The sequence below is a fragment of the Danaus plexippus genome, chromosome 25 (genome assembly GCF_018135715.1).
Source record: "Danaus plexippus chromosome 25, MEX_DaPlex, whole genome shotgun sequence".
NCBI classification, from domain to species: Eukaryota; Metazoa; Arthropoda; class Insecta; order Lepidoptera; family Nymphalidae; genus Danaus; species Danaus plexippus.
In genome coordinates, this window is record NC_083553.1 from 3,238,097 (window position 1) to 3,249,445 (window position 11,349).

At 37.3% G+C, this 11,349-nt stretch overlaps 1 protein-coding gene and 6 non-coding genes across 7 annotated transcripts in view; 5 read left to right on the plus strand and 2 right to left on the minus strand.

The window, feature by feature from the left end:
- LOC116774859 (uncharacterized) overlaps window positions 1–6,431 on the plus strand; it is a 32,365-nt gene extending 25,934 nt beyond the window's left edge. The window contains exons 5-7 of the mRNA XM_061524686.1: window positions 5,649–5,793; window positions 5,875–6,008; window positions 6,234–6,431. Coding sequence (XP_061380670.1) covers window positions 5,649–5,793; window positions 5,875–6,008; window positions 6,234–6,379 — 425 coding nt within the window. The 3' untranslated portion in view covers window positions 6,380–6,431. The remainder of the gene's footprint in view (window positions 1–5,648; window positions 5,794–5,874; window positions 6,009–6,233) is intronic.
- Window positions 294–486, plus strand: LOC133319601 (U2 spliceosomal RNA). The gene has a single exon (XR_009753153.1). It is a non-coding gene; the product is annotated as a U2 spliceosomal RNA (small nuclear RNA).
- LOC133319609 (small nucleolar RNA U3) lies at window positions 973–1,177 on the minus strand. Its single transcript, XR_009753161.1, has one exon. It is a non-coding gene; the product is annotated as a small nucleolar RNA U3 (small nucleolar RNA).
- Window positions 2,752–2,870, plus strand: LOC116777194 (5S ribosomal RNA). Its single transcript, XR_004354023.1, has one exon. It is a non-coding gene; the product is annotated as a 5S ribosomal RNA (ribosomal RNA).
- Window positions 6,432–8,161: 1,730 nt separating the features above from the next.
- On the minus strand, window positions 8,162–8,280 carry LOC116777136 (5S ribosomal RNA). The gene has a single exon (XR_004354010.1). It is a non-coding gene; the product is annotated as a 5S ribosomal RNA (ribosomal RNA).
- Window positions 8,281–8,446: 166 nt separating this feature from the next.
- On the plus strand, window positions 8,447–8,651 carry LOC116777216 (small nucleolar RNA U3). The gene has a single exon (XR_004354029.1). It is a non-coding gene; the product is annotated as a small nucleolar RNA U3 (small nucleolar RNA).
- Window positions 8,652–9,188: 537 nt separating this feature from the next.
- Window positions 9,189–9,381, plus strand: LOC116777146 (U2 spliceosomal RNA). The gene has a single exon (XR_004354012.2). It is a non-coding gene; the product is annotated as a U2 spliceosomal RNA (small nuclear RNA).
- Window positions 9,382–11,349: the final 1,968 nt, after the last annotated feature.

An 11,349-nucleotide genomic window follows, 5' to 3' on the forward strand; every position in this document is an offset into this window, starting at 1 on the left:
TCGAGCGCACGTATCATATTTTTGTTAAGATTTTAAATCACTCCGAAATGTGAACCTGCTGTATATATCATTAAGGACAGTGTTCTGGTAGAACTAGGCTTTAAAACAGAAAACAAAATAAGTTATACAGCAATGTATGTATGTATGTATGTATGTATGTATGTATGTATGTACACTTAAAGAAATGATTATTGCTATAACCAGATGGCGCTCGAGAGCTACAAGTGAAATTGAATCGCGCTAGTGAGATTTCCTCGTTCGCAATGACCCTCTCTGTTCCTGTGTCCTGTGGTATCGCTTCTCGGCCTTTTGGCTAAGATCAAAGTGTAGTATCTGTTCTTTTCAGCTTAATATCTGAAAGTTCCCGCATGTCGGGACCAGTATATTAAACTGATTTTTGTAAACCGACGGGATGTTCGGGGCTCGCTCCACTCCCGTCACGGGTCGGCCCGGCATTGCAGTGCCGCCGGGATCGGCCCACATCAAATAATAATTCTTCTTACATAGCTCTCTAATCAAATCATCTTATTAGTGTTAGTCTACTGTGTAACTACTCTTAGCTACGCTTGTGATGATGATTACATGCTCCCCTTGGGAACACTTACTTCCATCGGTTCTGCTTAAACGAAGGAAGTGCATCGGACACGTCCATAGAATTTAGTAAGCATTGATCAAATAGAAAAAGAACAAGTCAATATAAGCACTTTCTTTGTACAATTTAATTATAATCCTTCAATAACATGAAGTCTGGAGGAATCGTCCATATACTAACTAGCGATTTCTGAAATCCTTCTAAGAAACATATCAACCATTCTCTGTGTTTAGGATAGACAGATATCTTTCTAGATTTCAATACCAACTTGAAAAAATGCAACCAGTTAGTTAGTTCTCTTCTACGTGGCGTTGTGTTCATTATGTCATAATGAATTATATTATGAAAATGTATAAGAGTTGTGTATAAAAGTTGTAAAGACCGCTCAGACAGCGACAGCGTCCCACGCCTCTCCCACTGGTGGGAGAGGTGAACGATCATCGAGGACTGGCGGCCGGAAGCCGTCGTCCGCCTCACGCTCAGGACGCCGCGCCACGTCTCATCAACACGGCTGGTACGATCTCACGTAGTGTGTAGATCTCGTGAAGAGCTTACTATAGAAATGATCCTATGAAGTAAGGTCTTAGTTCGACGATCGTCTCCGTTTCGTCGTCATGGTATTGACGGAAATCTCGTTACCGCGTTCTAGACGACGAAGCGACGGTTGTGGAGCGCCATCTAGTGATATGTTCCATATTATCATTTAATGCGGTGTCCTATATTCGTTTCGCCTGGGAGAAAAATGTAGGTACAACTGATTGCCGCAGATTTGCTTTCGTCAAAATAAAAATGCTCCATCGATGTTCCAAAAACGTTCCCATCGATGTCCTGCAGATAAGTACATATATATAAAGAAAGGGAGACCTTGATTTCGATAACTATCACTATTTGTTTCCTGAAAAAAAAAAAAAATAATAACAACAACAACCCAGATAGTTTATTTAGGGGAATTCTCTGTTACCGAATGGCATACTACCATATCGGCTATCAGAACGACGACCTGGACCATGAAGTACGTACGATACATATAAAAGCTCTAACGGAAGACCTAAAAACATGAACGAAAGGTGGCATGTACATTTTTGTAATTTGGTGAGGAGACAGATGTCGAAGAACGCTAAAATAGGCAGATTCGGTGACGGAAAAAGACCACGGACATCACTTTCGTTCCATTGATGGAAATTATGTAAAAAGCCAATAAAACAAAAAACACTCCCTTCGAGTCCCAGAATACCGAAGCCATGGTCGTCACCTTATTTGCCGATGAAATCTACTCAGCCGATTTCTAATCGCTTGTTTTATTTCGCGGAGTAAGTGTAATGTTTCGTCGATGCTGGCAAAAATATCACAAAGAAAATAACTCAAAATGTTTGCGCGAAAAAGCCAATAACTTTTAATTCGTCTCGGAAGCCAACGAGAGAACTCTCAACCCGCAGACACCTTATACGAGTAGAAACACACATCGTCAAATGTTTCGTTCATAAGAAAAAAAACAATAATCCTAATGTTGACTAGTCTGCGGACTGGCTTGATGAAATCGAGTATCTATTCAGATGCGGAATTCCTATTTCATATAGGTGCTCACTATCTTCCATGATGGTATGTTGGAAAATTGCATTCCTTTTGTGGTACGATATGACAGAGCGGAATTCTGTAAAGTCCGATTTACAAAAGTTTCTTCACTTCAGGAATATGCGGCGGATAGGTTGAGGAATTAATTCATCGAACGGGACATGTGTCTATATCCTCCTCACGGTTAATTAATAGGAAGCGACGCTAATAATGTGTCTAGGTACTATTATTTCGGTCGAGATTTTAGGATCTGACGGGAGGAGTAGTACTCTTCGATCCGTCCATCAGTGTAGGTGTGATGTGTTTTCTACTAGATTATAGAAAATCGTATACCACCTGTCTTAGCAGATTTGGTTTATTAGGTACATATGTATCAACCGTTGCCTTACAAAGACCGTAGTCACTGTTTTTTTCTTTTTCTTTTTTTTTTCTCTCTTTAAATTTTAATTTGATTTAATAAAAAGTCCGTCCGTCTCGCACAGTTACATACGTGCAATCGTGTCACATGAAATTGAAAATTGGAATACCAAAATATAATATTAAGAATATTAGGACACATTCAGTTGACAGTTTACTGACGTTCTGTCGCCAACGTCCATACCACGTTGAATACACCGGTTCTCGTCCGATCACCGAAGTTAAGCAACGTCGGGCGCGGTCAGTACTTGGATGGGTGACCGCCTGGGAACACCGCGTGATGTTGGCTTTTTTGTGTCCCTGTTTTCTTTTGTCTACTCATTTTCGTAGTTAATTCTCCGTGTTGATATTATTATTATTATTATATTCATACAACCACTTCGATCGATCGATGCTTACTGATACTTAATTTTAAAGAAAACTTGTCAATTTTGAATCATATTCTTCGTCTTACGTACGAGTTTGTTTGTTTTTTGTTATCGCGGTGAAAGGTTGCATAAGTACCCCTCCGTCTAGTGGACACGGAGGATCAAATGTGGGATTCACGGGCCTGAAGGCCCCATGCTACCCACTAAAACCCAGCGGTCACTCTCCTCACCGCCTAGTGGATCGACGCGGGAATCGCTCAAGACATGCATCCGCGACGATCCGGCGGCAGGCCGCGAATGGCCTCCTCCCTCGAGGGCTCACTCCACCTGACAAGGAGCTTCCGCCGCCTGGCGGGTTTGCTTAAACGCGAGAGGGTTAACCCCTTACCCCTCCCAAGCTTGCAACGGCAAACAGAGCGGAGACCGGCCATCAAGCGACCCGAACCTCCGAAGAGGCCCGAGTTTCTGTACGCCGCATTGAGCGGCGAACCCCCCCCCCCTCGTGACTCATTGCACCGGTTACCCGGTGGGCGATGGGGTCGTCACTTCCCGACGCCAAATATGTACGAGTACCTAGCCTATTGAGATATTATCTTTTTTTGTCCGTAAGTACAAAACATCAAATAAAAGGCTAAAGTAATGGCCAAATCAAAAAAAAAAGTACTCGGGATCTGAATTCCGATGGAATCAGTATAGTTAATAACTAAGACTCAAACTACACAACTTTACAATCGATTTACTACCAAAATGAGAAAACCCGCAACCGGGAGACTGAAACGGGTAGACTTAAGCAGATTATAAATCATTAGTAGAGAATATATTCATATATTCAAAGGTTTTTTAAAGACATATCTAAGAGAGATCACCTATTATAGTCAGCTAAGATAATAAAGAGAACAGCTGAAATATAAACTTACCGCAGCCAACCAGTCCTAGAATAATCAATATTATTAATACGAGCTCATAATGTGTATAGCACTTTGGAGACAGAGCTACATGATCACCTACACAAAGATAGGTCTTGCTACAGTGACGAACCCAACCTGCTTGTTACTAGATAGAGGAATCTTTTTGTGGAACTGAAAAGTATAGTAATCTGTGCAGATATCTAGAAAATTTAATTAATTCATTGCATAATATCATTAAAAATGAGGGAGTTTTACTGAAGTCGCTAAGGAGACCGGTTAAACTTGTGAGTCGCGATTACGAAAGGTCAGATTCCTCTTTGAGAAGGGTTTTGTATTTGATACTGTATTACTTATATGTTAGGCTTAATTTTTCATGTTATTTTTATATATTTGTGAATTCTTCAGAATTGGTCTGTTGTTTTTGAATCCATGTTATGTATCATTGAGTGAAGCGAGCGAAACAAGCGAAACGCTATACTGATGACTCGGGTCGTACATGAACGGAGTTAACCTCAGCAACTGATTGTCTGATCGAGTCGAAGATATTTTCGTTGGATGGACCGTTTATTTGGGGTGGTTCTTATATATAAAAATTAGATCGAACCTCTAATTTTTCATTTCGGGGTCGGAAAATCTAACCTATGTCCAAAAAAAAGTTTCGGTACTGAAACGAGGTCACTGCACTCAACTTGCACCTAAAGCTTTTCTTTTGACTGAAGCGAGAAAAAAATGAACAAGGTGCATCTCCTAGTATGTTTCCTCTGTCAGAATGACATAATGATATTTTTTTATATATATTTTTTAAATAATTTCTTTTATGGTCGATTCTATAACCGGGAACTGGCAGCAAGTCACCTATAATAGCAAACTGCAACGCAAATAAAATCCGTTTTGCTAATATAAATATTAAGGCGCTTAGATATTACAACAAAACTGAGATACAACAAATTTGTATTTAAAACGCTAGGCGCTCAATGTGAATTGACTAGAATTAGAGGATAACTCAAAATAAATAATAATGTTATTCATAATACTACACTTGTTTACGTATAATTAAAAATCAGATATATAAATATATATATAAATTAAGAGCTATAATTTAAAATAAAAAGAGACCAGATAAACCTCTATTTGAAAGCACCTGTCACTTTTACAGTTTACTAAATTATATTTTAAAACAACACGTTGAGATAGTCGATATACTTAATATTGTCACTGCCTCATAAGAATAACTGTATTCATTGGTATATTTTCGTTGATAATTTGAGGATTCTTTCCATCTTTTGTCCTATTAAAATTATTATATTTTAATTCTTCTAGTTTTTGTCCATTCGTTATAGATTTCGCCAACACAAATTATTTAAACTTTACTATATGACATATAGAGCACGTCCAATCGATCCAAGTGACAGACGATAAATTCATTATAAGCAATTTTTTACTTTTGACGCTCAACACACATGTGTTAATTATATGTCCAAAATAAATTAGGAAATTTTTTCACTTTCAATTTTTTCAATGTCGTGTTGAGCAAAACTTTGAATCCTATCGTGCGTTTGTTATCGAATGCATATCAGAATATAAGTAGAGGAAAGAACAAACTGCTCTTAAAAAAAACGTGAGAAACTCGAAAACTATTAACGGGAGCTTAATATCTTTAAAAGAGTCTAATGCATTAACAACATTAATTAAGTGGGATTCAAAAATCCCACTTAAAATAATGCAATATATTTAACAGTTCAACAATTATAAAATATTTGTATTTTATTTGTCTTCGTGTTCGTTGTGAAGACCGAAAGAATCCACCAAAGAAAGTTCAGAAGCAAGTGACGCTCGTTGACAAGATTCTATCCAGCACAAGAACCATCAGCAGCGTCCGCAAAGAGAAGGAAAATCTAGAAGTCTGTCCCAGCTGTATGTGGGGACCTAAAGTTGGGTAAATATACATCATGTGTTTATATAAAGTCGAAAAAATATGCAACACAATCCTCTGCCTAACTCGTCCCGTCCCTGTCAGGTACGATGACGTTGTTTGGCACAAGCTGGGCTCTTGTCCGTGGTGGCCGGCGCGCGTCCTCACACCGGGCGCTCTGCCCTCGTGTCTGCTGACACGCTCACATTCCCCGCACCACTGGCCGCTCAGATACTACGGTTAATATCCCTGATATTGCTTATTCTCTTCACCATTTCATACACGACAAATATCCTGTCCATTCACAACATGTACAGCTCCGAAATGTTAAATTCCTTTTAACTCTATTTAAATATAAATAATGAAATTAAATTAAAACCTACCTCATATAACTTCTTTATTTTCACCCATCAATATCCTAAACCATTCTTTTCGTAACCCAAATATCGAGGTATTGTGTCCAGGTACCCTGAACTACTCCTGGGCGGAAACCAGTCGCATGTGCCTCTTCCTGCCGAAGCACACATCGGCACTGAAGGCCAGGGATGACAGTCTGAGGCAGGCCGTTTTGGACGCCGCAGATGACTACATAGCAGTCTATCTCACATAGAGTGAAGGTCGTAGACGTCCAAGGTCGGTATTAATATAACCTATGACCTTATCCTGTGTAACCTTTGACCTTCTTCTTTCTTCTTCTGAGCATTTTTAAATGTTATTTTGCTTATTGTTATTTATATGTTATGTTTTAAATCATTTTTACTGTTAACTTAGTTTGTATCAGATTTATAGTTTCCATGTCTTCCTCTTGCAGATCTTCAAATAGAATAATTCTGTTATTATATAAGTAACATTTATTAAGTGGAAAAAATCGTTTTTAAATATATATATATATATATATATATATATTTTAATAAAGTTGTTGAATCTTACTTAACCTTTATTTTCATAACATCACTATGACTTGATCTAATTTTATATATGAAAATACTACCATACAAGAAAAATGCAAAGTTAATTCCTATTAATTTGTTAATTTTAAAAGCCTCGTTACACTATAAACTATTACTTATACGTATAACCATAATATTAAACAAAATAAACTGTCCTTTTCCACTAAACAATCTTCGTCAAATCAAACCTCAAGGAGTTTTAAATTTGCGAGCAAAGAAGTAGGCAATGACTAGTGTATAATAAGACAACACTTTTTATAATTTTACAGAAGGTTTTCTGTATATCTGATAAAGATTCATTTAAGTATATTATATAACACTCAGGGGCTAATAACTTTTAAATTGTATTTTGTACTAGAAACCAGCCCCCGCCCTCAGGCTTCGCACGGGTTCTTTACAAAAAATATTAAATAGCCTATTTAATTTTGAGAATTATTAAACTTATACTATGATAACTTTCAAACGGTACGCCGGATTTAAATGATTTAAAAAGTAATTTACAGATACTGATGTAGGCTTGAAAACGAGGTAATTTATTTTGATAAGACTTAATACCGTATTTATGTAAATAGCTTTCCAATAAACGCTTTAGGAATGCCAATTTTTAAAAGTTGTAAAATGGATATAGTATGTATTTTATCCTTAAGGTACAGACATATGGCACCGCGGACTTTTCTATAGACCTATATAAGATACACAATTCCAACATGTAGTATTTTGATATATCACAAAAGAACGTTTTCGTTGAAAGCTCTCAGACGGCTCATGTTTTCCCGACATTTTCAACAAATATCGTTAATGTACACACAAATCAATACAAAAACTTAACAAATTATAAACTAAAACCTTCCTCGAGACTGACGCTATCGAGTGGTGATAACTGTTTGATAATCGGTGGAGTAGTTTTTCCGTTTATCGCGAACAGACAGACAGACAGCCGAGGGACTTATAATATGTATATTTTATATGTGCAGTGAGTTTTCTAAATTAGTAACGGGTATAAAATAATAATTACAGTGGAGATACGAAAATTAATAAAATATTATCTTGTGAGTTAATTAAAATATTCTCTGATAAACATTTGGTTGCTGGAAATGAACACACGACTGTCAGAATAATATTTGTAACAAAAGAAATGTGTAAGTCTTCTGACTATTAAAGAAAAAGGGTTATGTACAATTTTATGCTTGTAATAACTATTTTCTCATTACTAACAATTAATATTTTTATTACAACTTAACATTAAAGCTATTATGTTTACACATACTAATTAATATATTTTTTAACCCTATTGTAGATTTAGCTTTTACCGAAAAAATTGTCTCAATATTGTTCATTGAGCATTCAGATTTATTACAATTAAATAATTAACGTATTTCGAACGAAAAACGAACGAACGAAACGAATAACGAAATTATGCATAAATCTTAAGGGAGCAAAAAAGCCAACATCACGCGGTGTTCCCAGGCGGTCACCCATCCAAGTACTGACCGCGCCCGACGTTGCTTAACTTCGGTGATCGGACGAGAACCGGTGTATTCAACGTGGTATGGACGTTGGCGATAGCACGTCGTTAAATTGTTTTCTGAATGCGTCACACATCTATATAGCATGTTTCACCGACGCGTCAATAGATGGCGCTCCACGACCGTCGCTTCGTCTCCTACATCGCGGTAACGAGATTTCCGTCAGTACCATGACGACGAAACGGAGACGATCGTCGAACTAAGACCTTACTTCATAGGATCATTTCTATAGTAAGCTCTTCACGAGATCTACACACTACGTGAGATCGTACCAGCCGTGTTGATGAGACGTGGCGCGGCGTCCTGAGCGTGAGGCGGACGACGGCTTCCGGCCGCCAGTCCTCGATGATCGTTCACCTCTCCCACCAGTGGGGGAGGCGTGGGACGCTGTCGCTGTCTGAGCGGTCTTTACAACTATTATCATTATTTCTTAATTCATTACTTTATAACTAATAAACAAAAGCCGCGCGGTGATACCTGTGTCAATCGCTTTAATATCAAAAAACAAAACAGTTTCCTTGTAAGTAAAAGTCTTCAGTAAAACCTAGGTCTACAAAGTACAAATATTACTCATTTTTCTAATATGTACATGTACCAAAGATACTTAACAAAATATAATGCATTGCAAGAGACAAAATAGATTTCTTAATATAGGGTTTTTTCAGACACAAGATGACAATAAATATCTTGTGTGTTTTAAATGCACTTGTATCTGATTGTTAGACAGTTAGTTCCAAGACTTTATGCATCACTCAGAATTAACTGTCAGATATAAGAATGCAATATGGAGAGACAGTGTGACGTCATATAAAACGTGCCCGGGTCCGTTAGTGCCGTGCTCCGTCAACAGATGTCGCCGTGCCGTCCTCCTAGCCGGAGTCTACATCGCGCTAGTGAGATTTCCTCGTTCGCAATGACCCTCACTGTTCCTGTGTCCTGTGGTATCGCTTCTCGGCCTTTTGGCTAAGATCAAAGTGTAGTATCTGTTCTTTTCAGCTTAATATCTGAAAGTTCCCGCATGTCGGGACCAGTATATTAAACTGATTTTTGTAAACCGACGGGATGTTCGGGGCTCGCTCCACTCCCGTCACGGGTCGGCCCGGCATTGCAGTGCCGCCGGGATCGGCCCACGATAACTAAACCATCACGATTATCTTACAATATATACACCTGTGATGTATTTACTTCCATATGTTTATGTAATTTGTTATAGTCAATTTATCTGGATTTTCATGTGATATCTGAGAAATTTGGGGAGATAAACATAATTAATAATTGGAATGTTACTGTATCCATTAATGTTGCAGAACCAACGATAGTTGACCTCAAAAACTAGTGAGAATATCGATAGTATCGTCACATGGTAATACTATCGATAGTCTCGATGCACTTCGTAAACAATACTATTAAAAATGGTAAAACTATCGATAGTATTGTAAAACTTGCTGTTTAAACCCAAAAACTACTATCTTTGCAAACAAAAGTATCGATATTTCTGAACTATCGATTATCAGGAATTATTCGATAGTATTGCAAGTGAATTCAAAGTGATGTATAGAAGAAAAGTAATAGAGAGTATACTCATTTTTAATAGTGGTTATTAATAATTGTCGTTAAAGTTGCAGTTGGATTGTTTTTGTTATGCACCACATAGGTGAGTACATATTCATAGAAACAAGGTAAGAATTGACTTTTTAAAAAATAACATTCGATACAATTCCACCGATAATTTATTAAATTTACACAAAAATAAAAACAATTCTAAATGAATAACTTTCAACTATCTTGCTTTAAACTAATCGTTAAATGAAATCCGAATATAACACAATCGAAACATTTAAACACACTTCTTTTAGCACACTTTTAGCAATCGAATAATATAAAAAGCGTAAAATGAGCAACACGTAGTACTGCTTGCTGTCGCATTGGTTGGAAGGCGGCGCTAGTAGCGACCGGCTGGTGATGTATCTGTTTTTCGATAGATGGCACTTTTTATAATTTCACCACACCAGGGAGTAATAAATTGGAATTCTCTGTGAACATTCTTAATAAGGTATGTATGATAGATGTATATGTAAGAATTAAACAATGTAGGATTTAATATATGTGAGTATCAACGTGGACATGTTATTGGAAAAATTGCTACATTGGATCAGTTTGGTTGAAGGCTGACAAAGATAACTCAATAAATAATAGTTACTCTCAAACTTATTTCGGTAAATGGGTCGCTAATTTATTAAAAGCACCAAATAGACAGCTTCCTTTTTTACAATAAATTGTTCCAAAATTCAACTTATAAAACATGGATTTATTTGAAAGACCGTTTCCTTTCTGTGATTCTTGCTTGTAAAACGCGATCCAACGCGGCGGTGTTAAATGTATTGCTAAGTTTAAATTCTCGTTGAATGATAATTCATGAACAGAGGGTTTTATAAAATTTAATTACTGTGTTTTTTGTTATTTCGATATTTGAGAAGCATAATTTTAATTCTTTTATACTATACTGTGTGCTCTAATGCGCAAGCATTCCTGCGACAGTTTCGACTTAAATGTGTAGCAAAAAAAAATATTTAATATTTTAAAGCAATATCTTCTATGACTGAAACCAAGTTTTTCGGATACTATGCGTTTTTGATTATTTTATTACTACATAATCCCGACGTTTAAGTTCCTTTACAGCAACTTTTTTGTAAATCTAGCTGTCAGGCACCCGACCGACGTTGTCTAATAAGATGAGATAGTAAACGTTTACTTGCCCGGTGCCTGGTGCTGGTGGCTGGTGCTGGTGGCTGCTGGAGTATCCTGCCGCTAGCCGTGCCGCTGCCGGAGTATCCGAAAATCTTAGTTTCATTCAATCGAGGACTCACTGTAATCTTAGATGAATGTTATTTCGCGTATTGGTCGATATCATAAAATACTTTTTGGGGCGAGTCCCCGTAAGTTCGTCATTCAGTAAATCGTTATCTGGATACGTACCGCAGGTTGTCAGTCATTTCTCATTTAATGGAGCGGAAACCTGTGATGATGTATGAAAAGTAACTGTTAACGCTCCGTCCGTCGTGTGACGACGCGAGACTTGGCGTGAACACTGTTGTTAAGATAGT